This window comes from Coenobita brevimanus, chromosome 26 (genome assembly GCF_032717465.1).
Source record: "Coenobita brevimanus isolate Jiangsu-jjx chromosome 26, ASM3271746v2, whole genome shotgun sequence".
NCBI classification, from domain to species: domain Eukaryota; kingdom Metazoa; phylum Arthropoda; class Malacostraca; order Decapoda; family Coenobitidae; genus Coenobita; species Coenobita brevimanus.
Window position 1 is genome coordinate 47,929,841 of NC_136979.1, and position 25,905 is coordinate 47,955,745.

A 25,905-nucleotide genomic window follows, 5' to 3' on the forward strand; every position below is an offset into this window, starting at 1 on the left:
CTCCCCCCCCCTCCCCATTTCTGTGCCACTGCAGATATAAGGATGTTTGCAACAGAAGTCAGGGGTGGCTAGATTACCGCATTCCTACACGAACATGAGTTAGCCTCTCCATTTCATAGAACATAACACTAAATCATATCTCCCCTCGTACTTCCTCTTCTTTCAGATACGACACCTCTCTTAAACAACACCCTTATTTCACCTCATTGTTTCCTTCACTGCAAGAGCTTCAGTTTACTTTTTATCCCGTTATTTCTTTCTTTCCATTTGTCTTTCCCCTCTTCTTCTTTTATTTACCTCATCTCATGCTGTACTCACGCAGTTGCAAGCGCTGGTTCGAATCCCCGCAATATTTAATTTATCCCTACGTGTAAAGTGGGGTTGGTGGAGGATTAGTGCCCCTCCCTGTAAAACAATTAACTCTAAAGCCCTTGGCCACCCCGTCTGGGATACATGGCGTCTGGCAATGAATGAATGAATGAATCTCATACTTCCTTTTATCTTTTCTCAACCCAACCTTGTTTGCTTCATCCTCCCTCCTCTTTTTGAGTTTTATGCCGTGTCCCCTTTTTTCAATAAGGGCTAAGGCGTTGTCCCTAAGTAGAGGACTTTGGTCTGGAGGGTGTAGAACTTTTTGACCAGATGCCCTTCCTGATGTCTACCAATGATCCTTGAGTGGACTTGAACCTCTGACCCTTCAGTCAGAGCGGAGCACTCTAACCCACTGAGCCACAGCTGCTATTTCTTTATTATATTTATATATACTGTATTTATAATTTATATATACTGTACAGTAGATGACAGCCAATCCCCGCTCCCTTTTCTTGAATTTTACACAAAATTGAGTTCTGTAACCAAGGCTTAATATAAAAGAAAATTTTTCCGATATTTCAAGCTATTTTCTGCTAAATCCTTGAAGCCAACCCAAACCTAGCAAACTATGCTAACTCTCAGTGCTACACACAGCAGTCTGAACCCATAATTAATACCCCCAGAAATGCATTATTGTGTATGGAATTTCCCTAATGGAATTATGCTTGATTTAACGGAAATTTTCCATTAGATAGGGCAAAAATACCAGAAAAAAATAATTCCGTTATCTCAGGCTGCTGAGCTTCTACTGTATATATTTATATGTTTTTAAATATCATTATTTCATTTTATATCCCTGCTCCTTGTTCCATTCTTTATCTAATTTTCTCCTGTCCTTCACCTGTCTCCTGCCTTACCCCATCTCATTCTTCTCTCTTAATTTCTTTCCTCATATTTTTCCATACTTCTGTTCTCTCCTGTCTCCTCCCCACTCTCCTGCTTTTCTTACCTTTTAACTAAGCTCTTTTATCCTCACTGGCCTCTTCACCAGTCTTTCTTCTTTCTTCTCTTCCCTCTACTATTTCTTCTCCTGCTGCCATGTGTCTCATCTCTCTTTTCTTTGTTCTGGCCTCTCCTTCCTTTTCTCTCTCATTAGCATCTTCTCTTTCATATTTCTCCTTACAGCCACTGAACTCATCTTAAGGAGAGAAAAGCACCAAATAATGAAACTGATAATAAGAGTATTTACATACATCACTGCATTTTAACATACAGAAAGACTAATGTATCTACAAGAATCATATTCCTTATACCCCATTTTTAAAGAAAAACTGCCAGACAAAAATCTAGTTATCCCCTAAACTACCACTGTACAGACCTTTATACACTCATGATTCAATGTACTGTACATGAAAAGACAGCTAGTCTTCTCAAAAGCTACATTTTTTACATACCTTCACTACCGACTATATACAGTACAGTACTTTATCTACGTCCGCGTTTTCGACGGAGCTTGGGAAACAGTGGTGGTGGGGAAGGGATGCGAGATGAAGCTACAGGAGACACGGCAACTCCCTCACCATTCTGCTCCTCTCCTCCAGCTTCCTGAATACCCCTATAGTGAAGGTTGAGGAGAAGGGGGATCCGTGCCTGCACTCGCCGCACTGCTCCCAAAGTTAATCGTCGGCACCCACTCACATCCAAGTATCGCAATGTCCTACACCCACTTAGGCTATCCAGGGAATCATCTGTTAGTTGCACACATTTCTGCAAGTGAGAGAGACAAGATTTTGTTTCTTTTCAAAGTAAAGGCTGTTTCATGCACATTTGCATCAACTTAACTGCTAAATGGGAAGATACTTTACTATCCATCACAAAAGAAATTATGGCACCAGTGCCACCAGTTTTCCTTGGAGACTGACAATATGCAAAGGAAGTCTGATCAGACAAACAGTTTAGATGGAGGTAGGTCTAGGTTATGTGAGTACAGTACATGTACTGATGTTATTTACCCTCAACAATTAGTCTTATTAATCTTTCAGAAGCCTGGCTTAATTTCAAAAATGGTACAATACAAAGATTTCTGCCAAGTCAAAAAGACATTTTTCACACACAACATGTGAGTTTTGCAGGCACTCTTATGATGAGCCTTTACAGTAACTAAAGTCATCACACACGCATTTAAAGTGGTTTGTTCATATTGTTTATAAAGGCTCCAATATTTTCATGCATCGGCCTTGGCCACCTAATGGCAGCTCTCCATATTGCTCAGTCTCTAGCAGCCTGCCTGTTCAGTCCCTTATTCCTGATGTCACACTCTATGACCTTGTTCCAGGTCTTTTTCGGCTTACCTCTCGCAATCTTACCCCCGCTGTTCACACTTTCCACCTTCCACCCCCAGCTGTCATCCTCTATCCTCTCAACATGCCCAAACCATTTCACTCTACCCCTTCTCATCACAGCATCAATACACTCCAGTCCCATCCCACTTTCAATTATTCAGTCATAATCCAATTCCCCCCAGGCCTCGCATTCAAGGATGCATTATGCAGTACATCCATCTAATCGCTGTCGTTTCTGTACATTTGAGCCTACAAATATGCTCTTCCTTTACTGCCCAGGTCTCACTACCATACAGCATTACACTTCCAACAAATGCCATATACAAGGATCCCTTAGCACAGAGGGGAGAGCCCTCTCAATGTTAGAAGAGGCAACAGCTCCCTGAACTTCCTCCAACCACTCCTTACCCTGGCCACATAGCTAGGTCCAGCCCTACCTTCAGCATATACCATGTCCCCCAAATAACAAAACTCCACACACTCAAGATACTCTCCACCAAGATCAGTCCTTTCGCACCTGACAATTTCTACATCCTCTTCCTAACACACCACACACACAAAATCAGCATTATTTCACAGTCTACCTCTAATACCACTAGTCTCTTTTGCACCCACTTGTCACAAACGCTGCATACAATAGGGTTACTTCCCGCACCCTTGTGGCAGACTGCATGTGGCCACACTCCTTCTACTTTAACATTTACCGCCACCAGCCCTAGTTATCAAAGTTACAATTTTTTCATTCTAATATTTTTCTCTTTACCTTTCTCTCTTAGACAGAGGGTGGAGGAACCCCAAATCCCTGCCACATTCTGCCCCTTTGCCCTCAGGCCTGCAGAGATTAAAGAGGGATTTTTCTCTCTCTCTCTCTTTCTCTCTCTCCCCCCCCCCCCATATCATAAGGACTGGTTTTAAGGTATTCAGTCCACAGGGATGGAGGAAATATTTTCTCTTCCTTACCCCATAGACTGTTATAACGTAATCCCCCAACACTGTAAACTCACTCAATGTTGAGTCAACCTGAAGCTAGCACTACTTCAAGTGAGTGTTTGATGGATACCCTACCTGCCATGAAAGTTATGTAAGAAAACCTTGATTAGCCGACCCCGCAGAAAGCTGAATTTCCAGTAAGTCGAACTCTGACCAGGGTGTGACTTAGTGTTTATTCAAAGGGTTACATAATAGTTTCCTATATTACAAGTGCTACAGTTTAGTTTATTATATTCCAAGTGTTACATTTAGTTTAACTGATTGTAAACTGAAGTAAATAAGTGCAGAACTTTAAATAATTAAGTGACTTGCACCCCTCCACCAATGCTACCTCCTATCCTAGTGTAGCCTATGACATGCACCGAATTGTTTATTGTTTATTTTTATTGCTTTATAAATGCTTCTTTTGTTAGTGTTAATAAACAAGTAATCACATATAATTTGCAATTATTGGGGGGGTTAATATAGGTTTTTTGCAATTATTTCCAGGCAGTCAGAAAATTCAGTAAGTCAAACTACCCTAGAGCCCCATATAGTTGAACTTATGAAGGGTTTACTGTAGTTCTAAAATTATGTACAGTGAGGTAGAAAAAAAAAATGTTCTAATAGAGGAATGGGTACCCTACCTGAAGGTCAAGCGTTTTAATGCGCCTGAGGTAGTGTGCAAAGACAAGGACAACATGATCAGTTGTATTGCCACATTCCTCCAACATGACCACCTCAAGGCTTGGACAGTACCGTGCCACAGCCTCCAGCCCACTTTCACCCACCTGCATCAGAATGAGACTTAAATTAGTAGACAATTATTTTTAAAACTACAATCAAAACTTAACTTCTGTATTCTTTTTACTTATTACATGGCCAAACATAATGGGCTGTGAAATTCGTCAGCTGTTTATGAGGAACTCCATAATGGAGTGAGGTAGTTGACCGAGCTAACAAACTGAGGTGCAGGTGTTTATAGTTGACTGACCACTTCCATGACTATACAGTACTGGGTACAATGCACTAGTATATTTGACCATTTGTCACATGACTCTGGAGTCTCAGGCTCTTATTGGTTGCATCTGCCCCTGAGTGCACTTCATCTCTATGGAATGGTGGAAAAAAGATGGAATATGTATGTTTGTAGGTATCTACAAACAACACCCTTACAGACATGGCTGTTCGATTCTAGGGCAACTTTCAATTCCTGCATGTTTAGCAAGCTCTGCCATATCTGATGCAAGGTATATAGTCGATAAATTTTGACCACCAGTTGCTCACTTAACATCACTCCAGAAGGAGGCCTCGCATACAGTATCTACAGTGTTGGAGGTGACTTCCAATGGACTGCATACAGATAATGCTCTTCTGCATCAACAGATGAACAAAAAAAAAAGGAGTACGCAAACTGTTTTGTTTCTGGACTGTAAATGAATCTGTAATTACTAGAATTTTGCAACAAACATTGCTGACATGAAAGCTTTTTTGGAATCATGAAAGGTCATGAGTAAGTGGATTAACCCCCTGACATCGGTACACATCCGAGGACGTGTGGTTGACTGGCGCCAGTTCACGTCTGAGGACGTTTTCATATTTCACAGGCATGTTTTGTTACTTTCTAGTGAAATTTTCCAATTTTAGTTATAATACTGTGTTCATTTGGCATTCAGAATGAGTGCTTGCCATGAAGAGACCCTCAACCACGTCCACCATCCATGTAGGCTATAGCTGGACTAGTGTTGTTTTACTGTGGCCTCCCATACAATACTGACCGCCACCACGCACCTCCTCCTTCCACTACACTTTTCATCCCATACCACGACCTTTGCAATGGCAGGAGAGGGTAAGTACACACTTTTTTGTGTGTGTTTTTACCATTTGTGATTTTTTTTTTAAAATCCAAATTATGAAAATGTGCCCAGTTGTGGGAAGGGGATAGGGTACAGGGAGCCCAGCATCAGGGGGTTAAATAACAGCATGCTTATACCAGGAAATATGGTACACTGTACATACAATACGACAATACAAACTGGGGAATGGTATGACTTACCCCTTGGCAATAGGAGAGGTTGAGGTACTGAAGCTCTCTCAGGGAGAAGGAGTGGGTAAGTGTGATGTCTGTCATCCGCTTGCATCCACAAAGGTTCAGTTCACGAAGTCCTGGTGTAGAAATGTTGGGTCAAAATGATGTAAGTACAATAATCACTACAGTACACTACACACCTATCATTCAGCAACAATGAGCAGTCAAATGACGGAAAAGTGAAAACTGCACATCTGGTTATTAACCGTTTCAAAGTTTTGGATGTGTCTGCAGCATACTATCTTTTTAGGGTCCTTTCTGCAATGGCCTGGATCATCATCATTGTCATCGTCATTGTCATCGTCATTGTCATCTAATCCTGTGTTGCCCCATGAGGAGTGTAGGAGCCCAAGGCTAGGCAAGTTGGTCCTGACATTTGAGATGAAAGTGACGAGCTGTACTTATCCCTGAGTGGCATTATGTGAGCAGTAAACCCCAACCATCTCTTGGATATAAACCTGCACAGGCTCAGTCTGATTAAGGATGCTCCAAATTCACATAACTTGCTCCAGACGCAAAACTTTTCAAAAATGTAGCTTATATTATACTGCACTCTCCTGCATCATAGCTGTACATGGGATACAAGGAAACAATCAGCATTTTCTCTAATCCCACCCAAGGTCATAAGTGATATGGCAAAAGCTTGCAACTCAGGTGTCATGCTCTGCTAGATTTTTTAAATTTTGTGTGTGTTTCCGTAAGCAGAGGGAAGTACTGATCACATAACAAATTTGAAACAAGCTCAAGAAATTGTGTTTCTTGATGTACTGTTGCCGGTACATCACAACAGTACTATAATGAGTTTCTAGAAATGTTGTTACTGTGTGTATTAATTCCCAGAACTTTTTAGCGATAACATTAAGAACATATTTACATGCTGTAATGCTCATTAATATATCTAACATTATATCCTACACACCTGCAAGGTTGGCGAGGCCATACTCTGAAGACTTCACAATCTCCTCCACATTGGCTTCCAAGTAGCGCTTCACCTCTGCTTCTTGCCTGATGATTTGTTCTGCTTTTGACCCTAGGCTTACTTTCAGTGGATCTGGGGAAGAAAAGATTAAAGAGTAAATTGCCCTTCTACACCTTACATGACTACTAATCAGAACATTCTTCAGTTTTATTTTATTAAACCACTTCTTTCCTCCCTAACACATTTTTTATTTTCTCTTTCAGTTCTTTTTCCTTTCTCTAAATGAAACTACTGTTAGATAACCATAAATATTAAGAAACAAGACCATGATCAGGCTACTGCAATTAAAGGAACATACTGTACAGAGCAGTTACTGTCATCCTGTGCAGAGCTGAATTTATGAACCATCATTTATACCATTACATTATCAAGAATATACTACATCCTGTACTTAGATTTTCTAAGAGTGTTCCATGAATGCGTGGACTAGAATATTTTTTTCAGCTGATTCCTGCTTTCCTAGCTGTGCAGTCTCTTGCAACATTCTGATCAAGTCTCTTAAACCTGAGGTCCCTTCTCACAACTTAATTCCATGTGTTCCTTATCTGTCAACAAGGGTCCTTTCCACATTCATTTCTATGCAGCACTTAATTCACTTACTCTCACACAATCTCTTTACATATTCAAATCAGTTTTTCACAACCACACAGTGTGTTTCCACTTAAGGAAACCATAGGCGAACCAAAAATTGTCAGCAGTGGCAAAAGCACTTATGCATCTAACATCCACTTCCCACTCTCCCAACTCCATCTCCAATGCTAGATACATTTCTAACAAGGCAAAGCTCATCAGCATACATGTGTAGGTCCCTTTAGGTCCATCTGATTAAATAAAAATGTAAACTGTTTTATATCATACCTATGGATGCATATGCCAAAAGTCAACCATATCAGTGCAGTGGTTTTTGAGATACACTAAATTACCTTTAAACAAACTTCAGTTTACCCAACTTTAGCTCTAACAAATTCTTTAAGCTAACTGAACAATTTATTCATACACCTTAAAACGTTACAAGCACACAGTAGATATGGTCCACCCACTAACCAGCCAAATGATGCCCTAGTGCCTAATGAAGGTCAGAGATAATTATTATACATTTGCTATCCCTGGTATCCACAGGGGTTGGACCAATTCATTTATTATTATTCTGGCTTGTTTTGTTTTTATCATATTACTGTACTTTTATGGTGGTAAGCAGCTGCTCCATGGAGATATAATTTAATTTCCCTGTCATGTTACTTCACTTTCCCGACGTGTTTTGTTTCTCAGATATACTCTACTGGTGGGCACTTACTAAAATTAGCCTAAAACTACCAAAATTCATTTATTTTTGCATTTTACTGGTTTAGGACTGATGGATTGAAATAATTGTTATAAATTACTGTAAGTTAGGTTGGGTTAGATTAGAATAGGTTCAATTTGGTTGTTTGGTTAGAATAGGTTAGGCAAAGTTAAGTTGGGTTTATTTGTCAGATAAGAGCAGTGTTGTTTGGTTAGGTTAGAAAAGGTAATGTTATGTTTAGAAGGTTAGCATAGTCTCAAAAATTTTCAGCAGATTTGAGGCGTTTTTTCTAGTCTCCCATCATTATGCTTGGGAAACATACACACACACACTGGGAAGCTGAACACAGATAAAAACAATAGGAAAGCAGAATCAGTAAACAGTTATTTTCCATCAAAAAATGATCAGAAAAATACAGAAAGCAACCAGAAGGATGAGGAGGTGAACTGGTATTTCTGTTACTTGAACTAAGCCATAACTTGACCATGTTAGTTCAGCAAATGGTTTTTCAGATACTGAAGTGGTTATAATGGTAATCTCCAGGGAGACATTGAACATCCCATAGTGTTTTATATCCTTTATAGTGTTTTATCCTTTATTTACTTTTTTTTTTTTTTTCATTCATTAGGAAGATCATTTATTCATTTGTAACATGCATCAGTTTCATAACATTACAGTTAAAAATTGGGGCAGGGGAATGAAATGATCGTAATCATTTTTCGATGTCGCACAAATCACTGAGTGAGGATTGTGGGGAGCGTGAGGTCTGGGCGGGCGAGAGTGAAATGATAGGAAACAGTTCACTCAAAGCAGCCAGGAGTGATGAATGACTATTGTTATTCCGTATGCCATAAAAAATTTTCTAGCATAGCTAGAAGTGTCATTTTTTTACTAAATGGATCGCAGATAAGTGTTCTACAATATTCCATAATCATTGCTGAAATGTTTATGTGTCTGTAAGTAAATGAGCATTGAATAAATGAGTGAATGATACAATATGGTGATTCCTTTTTTTTTTTTTTTTTTTAGATTTTTTTTCATTCATTAGGAAGATCAAACAAATTGTTGTGGGGGGGGAAAAAAAAAAAAAAAAAAAAAAATACAGCAAATTATATGGTTGGACTCAACCTACGTCAAAAGAGTGCGAGTGGTTGATTTTACTTGGACGAATCCTGAGTCAAAAGAGTGCGAGCGGTTGGATTTCACTTTGATGAATCCTGTGTCGAAAGAGTGTGGGTAGTTGGATTCTTCACTGGGACCCCTTGTATGAAAGGGTTAAATTATGGTCCAAAATAATTGTGAAAACTTAGCTGGATACACTACTTTATCGTGTACTGTATAGAACTAATCAAGAATTATAGGGGGATCATCAGGATCATGAGATGAGGATTCAGACAGTGGAATATTTCTGATATCCAGAATATTCTTGACCCCATGCCGGATCGAATTTGTGTTCCAGTTATACGGATGTGCCGATGCATCGGATGCCTGTTAATCGAGCTTTTACTGTGTGTGGTACTAAGCCTGATTTTTTTTTTTTTTTTTTATATAATTATGGCAGCACCCAATCCTATATTGCCCCTTTCAGGTACAGGGACCCCAAGGCTGGTACAGGGACCCCAAGGCTGTCATTGCAGTCCTGTGCAATACATACAGGAAAAAAATTAACACTTACCTCTTTCCCTAATGCCAAGAGCTTCCAATGACAGTCCAGTGCCAGTAATGTTGGGTTCCCTCTGGCCCAGCCCATGCCCTGCCAGGCCGATGTCTGACACCCCCATACATCCATTCAGGTTCAGCGTTCTCAACAGTCTCAAGGACTTGCACACTGCCTGCAATTCATTGCACACTTTTTTTTTTACAGAAAGGAAAGACAGGAGGAGCAAAGAACATGGAGAGAGAGAGAGAGTGTGTGTGTGTGTGTGTGTGTGTGTGTGTGTGTGTAATTTACCGGATTCACCGGGTCGGTCAGGATCACTTGATGGTCGTGATCGTCAGCTTTTACGCTCCCGGAAGGGAGCTGAGAGCTCATATAGTCCGATCTAAGGGCAAGGCTGTGACCTTCACACACGCACACACCCGTCCCCTTGCTCAAGGGGGACAGTAACCACCCACTTCGTCAGTGAAACTTTTTCGCAACCTGAGCGAGGCACGAACTCTTGTCCACTAGTTGGCAAGTGAGAGCGTTACCACTGCACCAGCGAGCGGTGTGTGTGTGTGTGTGTGTGTGTGTGTGTGTGTATAAAGAAACCAGCCAGTAGTTACCAAGAACTCCAATATGGCTCAGAGAACAATAATTGTACAGTACAGTACTAAGTTTCAAGTGAATTGGTGAAGAAAGGAGAGAATGGCACCAAACTGAAGTGTTTACAAGAGGGAAGCAAGAAACTAGAAAAAGCAAATACAACAGTCTTCACTGTAGTGTAGAGACTTCAAATGGGAAAGAAAGGATGAATAATAGGAAGGGAGAGAGGAATATAAAAGAAGAAATAAGAAAAACAAAATAGAAGGAAATGAGAAAAAGTAAAAAGAAGAAAAATAAGGAGAGAATAGACAGAACAAAGAGAAAATGAGACTCGATAATCTGAGGAAAAAACAAAGAAAGGATAGTGGTCACAAACATGATACAGTAATCCTTATGCTATAGTATGAGCAAGGCAACAATTGTGAGGAAGGAAATAAACATGGAACTGGAAGTGCTGTATAAGGCAAAAGAACAGCAAAGTGAAAGCAGAGACTCTGAGAGGGAAGGAAAATATTGCAAGCCCTGCTGATAATGTAGACAAAGTCAGGTGGTCAGGTAAGATGAGAAGTTTTTCTTCCTCTAGCCTTATCTTTCCTATTATGGTTTTAGCACAGAAGCACAGCCAGAGTTCTTTCTGCATGCCAGAGCCTGAGGGGTGTGGTAGCTTATTACCCATAGTAGCTGCATTTGGTGGATCTGAGTATCAAAGTTTACATGAAATGATCAAAACGAGTGTATAATTTTTTCAGGTACTGTCAGTAGGTGGGGCTGCCCACCATCCACTAACTCAATGCTGTGCTACCTTCGTGTAATTCTGTATTACACAACTGTACCCACAAACTCTTACCTGTATACTTTTGTCATTTACACCAGCGACACACATGGAGAGGTCAAGGTGTGTGAGTGAGGGAGCCAGGGAGGGGAGCTGCGCTACTGTCTGCCATCCCAAAGGAAGTGAAGCCAGGTTTAGTACACGCAGGTGGGGTCGTGCAACCTCCTTGCCACTATTTGCTGAAACCTCAGTACCATCATTACAATTTTTCTCACTGTCATTGTTGGTAGTGTCTGCAAGAGCTGCCTTGTTATTGACACCACAAAGGCTATATCGGCCATTACCTTCGTATGTTATGCCTTCTGTTACCTCGTTACCCACGCCACCACCCAAAGCTACCAAGACACTCTCTGATGTGACATTTTCCAAGTGTGAGATGTTGAGCTCTTCTAAGCAGCTTAGTTGTGCCAATGCACGAAGACCATACTGGGGGAAATAAAAAGGAATTTTCAGTCAGTCTCTAGTGCTGATTTGGGAGGCTGCCTTACTCTAGCACTGTTATTGGTTATTTCAGTCAAACTGTATGACACTACCTCATGCTAAACTATGCACCGTACTGTATTACACTAATACTGGTGTATTTGTAAGATACATAAAATTTTGTGCGCAGTACAGAATGCTTCGAAACAGGTGCAAGTTTCAGTATTGTACTTATGACCAGACTAACTATCCATCTGACATCATACATTACATGGGTAGTTTAGTGCCTCACCTCAGTGATCCCTCTACACCTGCGTAAGTTGAGTGACTTGATATGAGGAAGGTGGTATGCAATGGCCATGACAGCATAGTCAGTCACTCGAGAACACAAGCTCAGGTCCAGGTGAGTGAGGGAGGGCTGGTTTTCACACAAAAGCTGCACACCACTCTTAGACAGCTGCTCACATGACATAAGATGCAGCGACTCCAGTTTTAACCTGGGCACAATGGCCAGGCGATGGAGTGACTCACTGTCTATGTAAGTCCGCCCAAAACTCAGCTCCTTCAGTGTATGAGCATTAGCTTCGATATACTTGAGTATGTGCGTGAAGGTGAGCACATGTTCTGATGGATGCTTATGCTCTCTGTCATGTGGATAGAAGCGCTTATGGAGGGAACGTTGGAAGGAGATCTGGCAGCCAGCAAGGGACAGGCGAGTAAGAGACCCAACCACAGAAGTTAGGCGAGTGAAGAGGGCATCAGTAAGGTAGCGGGAGCATGCCAGGTGCAGATGCTTCACATTAGCCAAACTCTTGGAAAGAAGAGCACGGTCCTCAGGGTCACTTAGCAGGGTCCCTACATGTGAAGTTAATAAGCATCAGCAAAAGACTGTAACAAGATATCACACAGGCAATGCAAAAAACTAATGGCTCCAAGGTACTTCACTACAATTATTGTACATCATAATCATCATGAGTGAGTTTAGTTCAAAACTGTAAGTGCAGCTGACAATGGCAATGGAACATAAAGAAACAAATCTTTTCTTGTGTGATGCAAACATGTTCCAGTGCATGTTCTGTGCAGTTCAGTACTATCACCTTTGGTACAATTGTGAAATTCCATAATTTCAAAATGCAATAGACTGTGGAGCAGTTGGCTGACAAAATAGTCGAGTGGAGCCAAGCTGTTAAGAGAGCATAAGTATTATGAAATAAAAGGTGGTTTCAAAATGTTGCACTGCACGCCTGCATATACTCTTACATCAAAGCTCCTATGTTTAAATGGAGTAAAGAGATCTAGAACAAAACCATCTAGCCACTTTAAAGACACAGTACGGATGGGAAAGAAGTTACAGGTGGAGTCTATCCTCCATAATGTACAGTATTAAGTGAATTCCAAAGTTACACAACAAATATGCTAGGAAGGAAGGTCACCACACCACTAAAAAGAGGCATGGTGTCTAGTTTCCCCTCCCCCCTCCCAATCTTCCTTTTCTCATATTAACCTTATATGTCATGCAGTGGATGTATGGATAATATTTTTAAATAACTTCTTTATCTATTTAAAAAAAAAAAAAAAAAAAGACAGGCTTCGTCTATCACCATCACCATGATCATGATAGTAATCATCATCCCATCCATACTGGCCATCAATAAGATGAATTGATGTAGGATCCAGGTGCAAGAAAACTACAAAAGTAGAACCATCAAACAGCACGTTCAGTGAAATGGGCCACACAATCAGACACACATCATCTATGCCTTCAACTTCCAGGCAACACCTCGCATGCAAAACAATCTGCACGTTCCCTAGTGTTGAAAAAGAGCAGCACAATCATTTGCTCAAGTGGGAAGAAGCTACAATCACTGAGAAATATCTGAATAAACAATTGAGAAAAATGCTGGATGCAGCAAAATATAACTAACCATAGGTAAGGATTTTTCAGTCTAAGTAGGTAAACAGCAAGAACAGCATTAATGTCGCAATCAGGTGTGGGGGAGGATGACAGAATTTTCCTAGAGGTAGCCAAGCAGGCTACAAGATGAGAAGGGGTAGGGAATTTCCTGGGGTATAAATGTCTCAGCTATATCACTTTCTATTCAAACTCTCTGAAGACGGGTTGTGTGTAGCCCAAAATGTTAGAGAAAATGAAGATTCAAGCTCAAACCTTTGTCTTTCTCCCGCTCATTTCCATTAACGACAGTGCAACAGAAAGACCTTACGAACTCTTATTCTTTCAGTTTTTTTTTTTTTGTAAATATCTGCTTCATGATGCTTTCGTTTCCTTGTTGTTCTTATACATGCTTCGCTTTCCTGACACATCTGTTTCTCTGGCATAATGGTAGACTCTTATAATAACTTGCTATAATCCACTGAAATTTTCTTTTTGCACTTGGCAGGTTAGGATGTCAGAACATTCATTTTTATCTACCTATCTATCTACTGCCAGATGCTTTAATCCAGTAAGGAATAGGCACAGACAAATTGCCTTCACAACACCCTTCCTTCTGCCATGTGCTTACCCCCTCCAACTCATACCTCCCTTTCGCATATACCATCATTCCATCCCTCCATCTTACCAACACTGTGGGGTAGCATACATTCTTTTGCATTCTTTATCAAAATATTAGACAATAACCATGGCCTATATTCAAGTATCTGATGCCCTTAAGCAAGGTGAGAAGTATGGTAGAAGTCCAAAACTTTGGCAGTGAACAAAAGGCTAAATGTGACTGAAAAAATATAACAAAAAGGTTTACTCCCTCACATATGTTTACAGGTATTGAAAAATGGAATTTTGAAGCAGCGTCAGATACTGTATCCTTAATTCCATAAAATTAAATAGGGAATGGGAAACGTCTGATATGAGAGTAAGAAAGGTTGGGAATATGAACATGGAAGAGATTGTGTATAAATGGTACATATGGGACCATGCAAGTAGACCTCCACAAAACCCTTTCTTTCTATCCACCCCAACCACTTTCTTTTTACTAGATTATAAGTGTTCAATTTCTTTAAATATACAGTATGCATCTATGAACTCTGGACAAATGCATTTCAGTATTCATATCTATAGTATATTCTCTGAAGCTGCATACTGGACAGCTGTATGGATGGATTAGATGAGGACTGCAAAGGAGCAACAACATCAGACTGATGGATTATAGGAGGACTGCAAAGGAGCAACAAAATCAGACTGAATCATCTTGAAGTCCAAGGGAAGTGAGATCTTCAAGAAACCTAGAAAAGTTTTTTTAAAAAGTCACAAGTACTGTATAAAGCACTAACACTTACCATGCACAAGGGGAAACATGCAGTAAAGATGGCAAAGGATCAAAATGTGAACAAAGGAACTAAAAGACCATGAGAGGGCTACAAGAGGTATTTAGAAAATGCATGATATGGCTAGAAGTGATCTGGAAAGAATAAGAGTGGATTACCAGAGATCATAAAGAAGGTGGAATAGGCTATCAGTAAGCTAAAGAACACATGAGAGAGCTAAAAGATCTCTAAAGAAGCATACAATGGCTACAATAGATTTAAGAGCAAGAGAGTCCTACAAAAATTTTAAGAGCATGAGACCTACATAAGAAATAAAAAATATTAGAAGGCTACAGGCGATCTAAAAGGAGGACGAGAGGACTATCAGTGATGCAGAAGATTAGAAGATACCATTAAAGGGATGGGAGATTTAGAAAAAGCATGGGAAGGCTACAAGATATCTAGAGGGTACATAGGAGGACTGATGGAACATGGAAGGGCTACAAGAAATCTAGAAGGGAGCACATTCTACCTGGCATAAGGAGATGTGGAAGCGAGTCTAGAGAGAGACGCTGGAGAGAGACACAGGACTGCAGGAGGGTCACAAGTTCCCGAGGGGTAACGTCTGCTTCCTCTGCCAGCCCTAAGTACTGCACCCCTCCCGCCACCCGCTGCCACAACTCCCCCAGACTACCATCGCACCGGATTTCACACCTCTGCAACCAGTCTTTAGGTGCTAGATATTCTAGTACAGGCTTATGAGTGTGCACACGCATCAGTGTATATGGAAATGTCAGTACTGTATACAGTTAAATGATTGCATTAATAATATTTTCCACCATGATCAGTATTTTATAAAAACCCTTCTGATTTTGCTCTTTAAAACATTATCTATATACTGACATTTCAGCATTATTATGATAGCTGTTGTTGTTATAGTTGAGACTTCAGACTCATGTGGATGTGAACCTGGTGGACTATAGGCTGAAGCTGCCCTTCTTATGCAGTCCAACATTTTCCTCTCAGGGGACAGGGAAAGGTTGAGGGAAAAGCTATAACTGGAAAAAAAAAAAAAAGGTTATATCTGTGCAGCTGCAGGAAGCTGTCCCTCTCCATCTTCATACAAGGTCATATATGAGCTTAACCAAGTACACATGCTTTGAGAACATCTAAATTACAAAGGAAATACTCAGAAATGTCAAAAAGGTGCTTGGTAATACAGCAGACCCTTGTTTCACAGTGAACTGATTTGCAATGAACTGCTTATACAATGAAAAGTCAGGATCTTTTTTTTGACACGAGATAGCATTTTTACTTATATGATCCCTTATGGGATTAAGGCGTCTGGCCACAGATAGAGACATAGGCAGTTGATGATCTAGTGATTTCAGATGGATATGGCATCTTATGTTGAAGTAGAGACATAGGTAGCTGATGATCTAGTGATTTCAGATGGATATGGCATCTTATGTTGAAGAAGAGACATAGGTAGCTGATGATCTAGTGATTTCAGATGGATATTGTATCTTATGTTGAAGTAGAAACATAGGTAGCTGATGATCTAGTGATTTCAGATGGATATGGCATCTTATGTTGAAGTATGCATAGATGATCCCAAGGATGTGAATCGCTGAATCCTAGTTTTGCATATTATGCCTGTAGTAGTACCATTGTAACCTCAATCTCCTTGACTAAGCTGACCCATCTACCACCATCAAGCCATCACCTTTGCAGGGCAATCCAATGTATAGAAGTGAACCAGTGTTCCTTTGCAATAAACAGTGCCTTGTCACAGCAAGATGCAGGGAAAAATGTGGAGGTTTGGTTCCTAGATCGAAACCACAATTGCATCTCTCAAGCCAGTTAACAGGGCTATCATAGTAGGCTCCACATCACCTAATTAATATAATGACAGTATTTTACATAGAATATGCTGTATCCATTTACAATTTATTATTACACGGTATGCTACAAATTAGACTTTTAGTCATTATCAGAGGATATTTACAAAATAAACAAGTCGCCAGGCATTTGCATAAACATGGATGAAAATGAATTCTGACATGACATACTGTACCATTAGGTTCGTGGGATATGACATCACCCTGTAAAAAAAAAAAAAAAAAAAAAATTCTGCCTGCTTTCTAGCATAGGGGCCCTAAGCTAGGTCATCGTTAGTCGAGAACATTTAAGGGTAAGAAACTGACTCCCCCTGCAACATCAACATGGCAGGAAGACCTCGGGCCACCTCTTGGACAAACCAAAACATGTAAGCCATAGTACACTCCAACCTGAGTGCTCTTCTAATCACACCACCAGGCATCTCTTAATTTTAAGTGTGAGGAGGATTTTCTGCCATGATCAGCCCATGAACTGTGTAACTCAGTTTGGAAACCATGCAACAAGGTTTGAGGTCACAGTTGTGGTTCCTGCATACAGGAACTGGGAATCATGTGACTATAACTCGGGGGGCCACTGCAACTAGGTTTGGGATCACAGTTTTGGTTCCTGCAAACATTAACTGGGAATGTGTCTATAACTGTACATGTATTTTGAAGCCCTAATAAGAATATACTGTACAATATACTCTAAATGTTGGAAGCAGACAGGGAATGCAAGAAGACAAATAGTTTGCTAGTTACCCTGTGCTGAGGCTCAGGGTACATTCGGCCACCTAGAATTTACTAGACAAAATGTTACAACATTAAGCTGAAGAAAAAATATAAAGATATTCAGAGAAATACAGCAGCGGCAAGAGAAGATGCATAACATGGCAAGCAATGCCAAGATTACGTAGACAGAGTTAACATGTAACCAAGCCATTGATCCAGGCAGTCAGTTTACTGTATATAAACACTTCTAGGTAGCTAAGAAATGATTGGAAACAATCAGGTACGAAAGAGTGGTGCAACTTGAGTAGTCCTGTGCAGCTATAAAGGCTGCAACATAGGGGTGATTGTAAGACACCTCATGGTTATGTGCAAAGGAATATTAGTATATAGCAGCAGTACTTGTAACCCCAGGCTCATCTGAATGTGAATCTATTAAACTGCAAGCTGAAGTTGCCCCCCTCAGGCAGTCCACCATCCCCCTTTCAGGGGATAGAGAGGGAGGTGAGGGGTGTTTGCATTACCAGGCAGCATAGCCACCCAGCTGTCAGAGTCAATATGAGAAGCACCCTTCTCCAGGAAAACAAGATAGACTCCTAACACTTAGAGTACAGGGCAACTGAACTGTGAAGAGGGACCATGCAGGGGCAAGCAGCTGCAGAAAGATAACCAAAAGACAAGAAGAGTCAGTAACAGCAGTTACCATCTCAGGAATGAACCTCTCAGCACTTTTCCAAGGGAAGTGTTTGAAGTGCACTGAACTGCACTTGATTTGAATAAACAGACAACACACTGACAACTCCGTGGGAAACTCACCATGCCTCGCGAGGCATTTTAACTGGAGATGTGAGGTAATGCAATCTAGCATCGTCTCTCCTTGTCTCAAATGATCCATGCCATTACCATATACTGTATAACACTTGGATGGTGTCACAAAATGGCTAACAGCCCCTTCAAGATGCCACCAAAGAGGGAGCACAGCATGAAAACCAAAAAAACAAAAAAGAGCATTATTTCCAAAGACAGAAATACCTGTTACTGTGCTATTGTAGGGTATGAACTGGAGCCACCCAACACCATCACCTGTCCAAGATTCATTGGCTCCTTTCCATTTTATATTTTTGGTCAATAGGGATCCTTCTCCTTTTCTTTAATCATTAATTATTATCATATGAACTGACAGCCAATAAGGGCTACATGGTGAAGGCTGTGCTAGATATATTTTCTATGAACAATATTATTGCAGTCCAGCCACTGCCTCAAACTTTCTACCATTGAGATGTGTTTCTCCATTAGCTAGGATGGAAGGCTGTGTGAAGTACTCACTTCCAGTGGGTGACTTCCAGTCCAGTACCTATGACAAAAAGTGATTCTTGTTTATGCAAAGTTGTTATTTAGCTGCAATACAGGTCTTGACTTATTCTGTTTTTCTGTCTTCCTAATACATATCTTCTTACAAAACTCAACACAAAGCATAACACAATACTTATGTAATACATACATGAAATCATGTGTAGTGACATGGGAACACTTCAGTGTGCTTGCATCTGAGACTGGTAAGTCTGTCAATGACGTGTGTTAGTAAGGCTTGTTCTCACAGGATGTCTCTCTGTTATAGCCTATGTATGAAAAAAAAAAAAAAAAAAAAAAAAAAAATTATTCCAACGAAACATCAAGACTTGGTCCCTGTTCACTGCAGTACTGCACTGATATCATTTAACAACCACTGCATTTTCTCTTACCACTACAAAATTACATTAATATTAGGAAACAACTTTTGGACTGAGGTTTGCAACCACCACCATTTATCCTGTCATTACAATGACATAAATTTTGTCTTGTTCTTGCTACTTTCAGAATATAGTCAGCTTACGTGAGAACCATTAGACAAAAGCAGCTCAGTTGCAGTAATTCTTGCCCAGTCTGTACAAACTGTTGCCCTACATCCCTGGCCTAAAGCATTGATCTTAGTCTATCAGGTGCTGATGTAAAATATTGGAGCCTATAAACACCTTCATGTCTGTTTAAACATTTCATTACAGTATATGAACTAACTCTCTTTTGTTGTCCTAACACTCCTTTATTACCCAAACCTTTATATAGTACCTCCCCATGAGCTTGAATTTTATTTTAATGTGTTCTGGTTATCACTAGATAATGTAACTCTGATAGAAAGGTGCCACCTGTACTAATGGGAATATACAATACTATCTTCATCAACATACTCAGCATGGAAAATAATTTTCTGTTTTATTCTGGCTCATATCAGAGGATTCTGATCAATATAAGATGCAACTCAGAAACTTGTACTCCATGGGAGATGTAAAGAAACTAATTGTACTTTTTAATCCAATAATTCATTTCCCTTCTCCTATCAAGGCTTCCTTATTTAACCTGTAGGTGGATTAGTATGTACATATACTCAATTTGAAGCACATCGCTTAAGGTTCAGTATGTATATATACCCCTTGGGTATTTAAAATTCCCACTTGGTCACCGGTGGGGGGGGAACAACTTGGTGTGTCACAAACTCAATAATGGCATATTTGTACCCCCTTGATTTTTTTGTTTTTTAAAGATCAAAATATATATCTATATCTATCTATCTGTGTATATATATGTATGATATTATCCATACCCTTAATTAAACAATCTATGGGTTAAAGTATCTATTTTGCTAATACTTTCCTTTGACACAAACACCTTTCACCATACCCTATAAATGGTACCACACTTCCTGGCTATCCCTTGCTTCATTTTGATATACTATATCAAAGAAAGTACAGCATGAGAGCATATCAGACCTTCCAACTCCTGATACCCAGTGTTGTCATCACTGGTCAGCACTAACAGAATAGTTTACACAGTACATGACTTGACAGTGATAAGAGAATTGATAATGAACCAACCAGTGTGTCTGCTATTTCTGATAAGTGGTCAGGTGATTAAAGATAACCTCCACCAATGTTTTGATAGTGACTAGTAATAGTTTCAAGGCACCATACACAAACACTGCCTACACTAACTTTTTTTTTTTTTTTTTTTTTTAATAAAAGGCACAGTAGGTACTTTACATCACCTCTTGTTTTCTTGGGTGATTTCCCCCCCCCCCTCATACTGTTTATAATGGCAAATGTACACTGCTGGCTTTGTTACTGTTTGCTCTGTAAAGTGAGTCTGAAAACAAAATAACACGACTGACTGCATTTCTGTAATCTTTATTAAAAAAAAAAAAAAAATAGTTTTCACAACTCATTCAAAACTCTGCCCATTGGAATTTTGGTGTGCCTTTTAAAGGTAGTTTCATATTTTATATTTGACCAACAGTTCCCCCAAAGAGGAGAAGACTTTTAAGCATTAGCAATGCTTAGTAACTTGCCTACAAGCTTTTGGCATGTCTCTCATGACTCAAGGACTGTTCACTGTCTTTATTAAGTGAAGTGCGTCCAAGTGATATACAGTAACTCAATTCCATTTTTTTTTTCTTTTCAAAGAACAGACAGTATCATGATACTGATGAAAAACATTTCATGGATTCCCTTCAGCAGAAAGAACAATATAATGCATCAAAATACTTTAGAGGGCTGATAATGACAGTCACCTTCACATTCACAGCCAATCATCTCAAGTCAGCACTCCCTTTACCTCCTCAACATCACTCACCCGCCCTAAAGAGGTGGCGTGACCCAATGCGGAGGGTGGTGAGACGAGGACAGCAAGCCAGCATGGTGACACAGTCGTCCTCACTCATGGTGATATTAAACAGACCAAGTGAGCGTACGCTAGGACCGGCCACCCTCCACTCTTGCCGAAACTCACACGTAAGATGGATGTCCACCTCCTTCCATACACATGGATCAAAGTCATTAATGACTGCTTGCTGTTATTGAAAGATATGACTGAACTCATAATTTCAAGTTGTCCAGAACAGTTCTATACTGACGATAGTTTGTCCAGTACTGCCTTCTGCTGTCCACTGTATTTATGAACCGAAACATTACAATGAATATATTAACAAGTCCACTACTTAGGCCACAAGGAGCTTAAAATGATGCTGTATATGAAAAATACAGATAAGGTTCCCCACGTTCATTTACCACTATCATTAGACATGAATTAGGTTTATTACAAAGTGTTTTATTTACATTTGCAGAGATTCTGTATGGTGGGAAAGTATCAAGCTGTGTGAAGGTATTTAGTTTTGAAGTTCCTGTGAAAGTACAGTGTACTGTACATACCAGTATGATGTGTAATGTCTCAATTTCCATAAAGTAACCTATATACTGAATTCTGTCAGGAGGATTGTGCAGCCATCTCACCAAATAAAATACACAATAAGGAGGAGTCTGTAGCACCAGTCGATCAGGGTGGTACTCCCTAGGGGAATGAGAATGCTGGTGATAGGGATAGCTGGAGCTCCTGCTTCTCTAGCTACCTAACAATCCCCCTTTGTTGACCTTTTCAGTGTGGCATTAACTTGGAGAATAACTCAGCATGCTGTTCCAAACATTTCCTCTGTGTCACACACTACACCACATGTGCTTTACATATCACACAACGTACCCCACTACGTCACAGAGTTTGACGCCAACAAGGGCATGCAGCCGGAAAACTTTGTCCCTGCTATCTAGTGGCGGACCATTTAAGGAGAGGCATGACGAGGGCTTTGTCAGCACAGATCGTAGGGGCCAGGGTGAGATGAGGCTCGAACCTGTGCTGGGAAATGCAGTTCCCAGGCTGCCGTTTCTTCCCAACAGAGAGGGGCCCGAACCTGGGAGCAGCACCCCAGGAGGCCGCCCTATCAATGGGTGTATAATGGTGGGGCAGTTACAGTGCCAATGTGCACTTGGAGGGTGTCCCTCCAGCTGTCCTGGCAGGGTGCCCCGAGGCCACTACCACAGCCACTGATCAAGGCTGGTGGGCTAGAAATCCCAGATCCATTGCCTGGACCTGGGACTGTGCAGTGGGTTGGGCCTGTGGCATGACTTTCCCCTTCATTATTCTTACTAATTATGACCAAATTAGAGAATGAAATTCAGTGCAAGCCTGGGAACACTAAATCATCCAGGGGGATCAGAATGGCATCGTGGAATATGGGAAGTCTGAGGGGTAGAGCGGGGGAAGTGGTCAAGGCATTGAATAGGAGGTGGGTGTATGTGGGATGTGTGCAAGAAGTCAGGTTTAGGGGGTGGATCAGCCAGAAAGATTGCTGGGAGGGATTGCTATTATAGGTTTTTTGGCAGGGTAGGACAGACAGAAATGGTGGTGTGGCTGTATTGGTTGGGGAGAAATGGGTGGAATATGCCATGAATGTTATGAGTAATGGTAGGACAATAGTAGTGAAAATTTTGTTCAGTGGGAAAATGGTTGCATTTATATCGACATATGCTTCACAGGCAGGCTTGGATGATGTAGAGAAGGATAGATTTTTGGATGTCTTAAAACGTGTAGTAAGTGGTATGGGGGATGATGAGATTGAAGTTCTGGGAGGGGGACTTAAATGGTCATGTAGGTGAAACAGCTCAAGGATATCAAGGCAAAGGGACCACTGATGCCATATTCATTGTTTGACAGCTTCAGGAAAAATATATAGGAAAGAAAAGGGAACTGGACTTTGTTTTTGTTGATTTGGAGAAGGCTTTTCACAGAGCCTCTAGAGAGGCGGTGAAGTGGGCAATGAGAAAGCTTGGGATCTAGGAGTGGCTGGTTAGGGTGGTTATGGCTATGTATGTGGGTGCTCGCACCCAGGTAACGGTGAATGGAGATTTAAGTGATGAGTTTTCTGTGAATGTTGGTGTGCACCAGGGGTCAGTTTTGAGCCCCTTCTTGTTTATCATGGTACTTGAAGCCCACTCACGTGACCAGAAATGGACTCCTGTAGGAGATGTTATATGCTGATGATTTTGTATTGATTGCAGAGAATGAAAGGGAGGCAGAGGAAAGATTTAGGAAATGGAGAGATGGTATGGGACACAAGGGCTTAAGAGAAAATGTAGATACAACAAAAGTGATGGTATCTAGGACTGGAGGTGGTACTGTCAAAGAAGAGGGAGAGTGCCTATGCGCCATTTGCCACAAGGGTGTGGGAAGTAATTCCATCTTGTGCAGAGTCTGTGGTAAGTGGGTGCATAAGAGGTTTAGTGGTGTTAGAGGTAGACTACGAGATAATGCAGCTTTCATGTGTGCGGTGTGTCAGGGAGTGCAGGTGGAGATTGTCAGGCATGAAAGGACTGAACTTGCTGGTGTGTCTCTTGAATGTGTGGAAGAGCTCTGTTATTTGGGAGATATGTTATGTGCTGGAGGTGGGGCTGGAGCTAGCTCTGTGGCTAGAGTGAGGAGTGATTGTTGATAAGAAGTCCAGGGAGCTGTTGCCTCTCCTGACATTGAGAGGGCTCTCTTTGTGCTTAAGGATCTTTGTATGCGGCATGTGTTAGAAGCGTAATGCTGTATGGTAGTGAGAGCTGGGTAGTAAAAGAGGAGGATATTTGCAGGCTCAAACATAAGAAATGACCATGATTAGGTGGATGTTCAGTGCATCCCTAAGTGTGAGGCCTGGGAAGGCTAAGTTTATGTTGGATGAAGTGAGGGGTAAGTTGGAACTGGAGTGTATTCGTGTTGTGATAAGGAGGAGGAAATTGAGATGGTCTGGGCATGTGGAGAGGATGGAGGATGATAACTGGGTGCAGAAAGTGAGAAGTGTTAATATTGGGGGTAGGGTTGCGAGAGGTAGAATGAAAAAGACATGGGACAAGGTCATTAAGTGTGACCTCAGGGATAAGGGACTGAATAGGGAAGCAGCCAGAGATCAAACAGCATGGAAAGCCGCCATTAGGTGACCAAGGCTGACGTATGCAAGCATGCTGAGCCTTCAAAAACTAAACGAAACGAGACGAGTAGTATGACCAACTGAAGCGGGGGGGAGGGGGGGATATAACTCATAAACTGTGACTTGGTGTACCTCAACAGATGTAGCTTTGTAACCACTTCAGCAGCAGAGACTAATTAAAATTGAAACTTCCAAAATTTCTTTTTCTCATTATTACAAGAACAAGTATGGAAGCTATATATTGACCTGAAAATCTGCATTCTCATGTTTCATGATATCGTCTTCCATATCATGCCCATTAAAATGATCTTTGATGAAATAAAAAAATACGTACATAGAATCCTTCCCTGGAAGTTCATACTTCAAGACCATAGCAACTAAACTATTGCAAACATGAACCTAAACACTTACATGCAAATACTTCAACCCATTCTGCATGCATGCCAAAACATCAGTTTCTTCTTTTTTTCTTTGCACAACTGGGAAACGGCAGATCTTCCTTAAGCCAAGGACATTTTATGAATTACCAGGATTACCACATATCACTTAAAAGTAGTTACATACTAAGGGGTTTGGAATGCAAAGGGAGAGAAGGAGAAGCTGGCCTAGCCTTAACTACTTGCCTTTTCCTTTTGTTGCCAAGAGTTATACAAAAATGACACTGCTAGAAAATCAGCCAGTGTAATATGCATTCAAAATTTAATCAGGAAGTCTGGATCAGTTAATATTCTGTCATTAAGATGAACGTGCCAAATCAATTTAATTCATTTCAGTCATTCTTGTTGACGACATGACAGTGAATGCAGAACCTGATAACTTTCCCTGAAATTTGGAACACTGTTATGCTGTAGTTTGTTCACTCAGTGGTACATGACTAGGTATTTGTATCTTTTCATAATAAACCAGCTAATCCTCTTTAAATATACAGTTTCATTCCTGACAGTCTGTTTTTACCTTGCAGTTCTGAACATCAGGGAAAAAAAAAAAAAAAAAAAAAAAAAACTTTCACATAGACATACTGTAGCTAACATAAGCACATCCACTGCAAGACAAAGAAATCTATATATGTTTTTTCCCTCTTCCAAAGTTCAGCTTAAACTGTAATTCCAAACTCAGGAAAATTTCTTAGGATGATGTCAATTGATGACATTTGATAAGCAGGGTGCAAGTACACAAGAGTACTATGCTTTCAATACTAGCACAATCTAAGAAAAATAAATACCCGGTACTGTAACTGAGAACGGCAGAATAAGTAAAATAGCATGACTGTGCTGAATTAGGTAAACTGTATAAGGGATCAAGCTTACCAGTGGAAATACTGACCACACATATTGTACAAACAAACAAGCACAGTGCAATACATTACTGTATTACAGAAGTAGATGTGTTATTGTTTTTTCATGAAGAATGAAAAAAAGAAAAAATGAATAGACTAAAGAGAACTTTTTTTTTTTTTTCTGCAATGCTACAAAATATATATAATAACTTTCTACACCAAATGTCAGGATGCACTGACCCTCCCTGAACAAGCCACGTGCCCCATTGAGGTTGAGAGTATGGAGACTGATGCAGGGTGAGAGGAGTGCCACAAGATCCCTTTGCCCCATGCCTGCACTGTGGAGGCCTAGGGACCTCACCTCATCCCCAACACCTGCCCACCAGTCCACCCAATCACTCACACTGCTCAAGTCCACTTCCTGAGGAGCAATTGGACATCATCACATCTTTTACTGCTTCAT

General features: G+C 40.6%; 1 protein-coding gene across 1 annotated transcript in view; it reads right to left on the bottom strand.

The window, feature by feature from the left end:
• Positions 1–880: 880 nt before the first annotated feature.
• LOC145394106 (uncharacterized) overlaps positions 881–25,905 on the bottom strand; it is a 31,908-nt gene continuing 6,883 nt past the window's right edge. The window contains exons 3-11 of the mRNA XM_080268085.1: positions 21,137–21,181; positions 15,264–15,402; positions 11,763–12,325; positions 11,066–11,476; positions 9,649–9,805; positions 6,632–6,763; positions 5,680–5,789; positions 4,271–4,414; positions 881–2,079 (exon numbers count right to left, since the gene is read on the bottom strand). Of these exons, the coding sequence (XP_080124211.1) occupies positions 1,798–2,079; positions 4,271–4,414; positions 5,680–5,789; positions 6,632–6,763; positions 9,649–9,805; positions 11,066–11,476; positions 11,763–12,325; positions 15,264–15,402; positions 21,137–21,181 (1,983 nt within the window). The 3' untranslated portion in view covers positions 881–1,797. The remainder of the gene's footprint in view (positions 2,080–4,270; positions 4,415–5,679; positions 5,790–6,631; positions 6,764–9,648; positions 9,806–11,065; positions 11,477–11,762; positions 12,326–15,263; positions 15,403–21,136; positions 21,182–25,905) is intronic.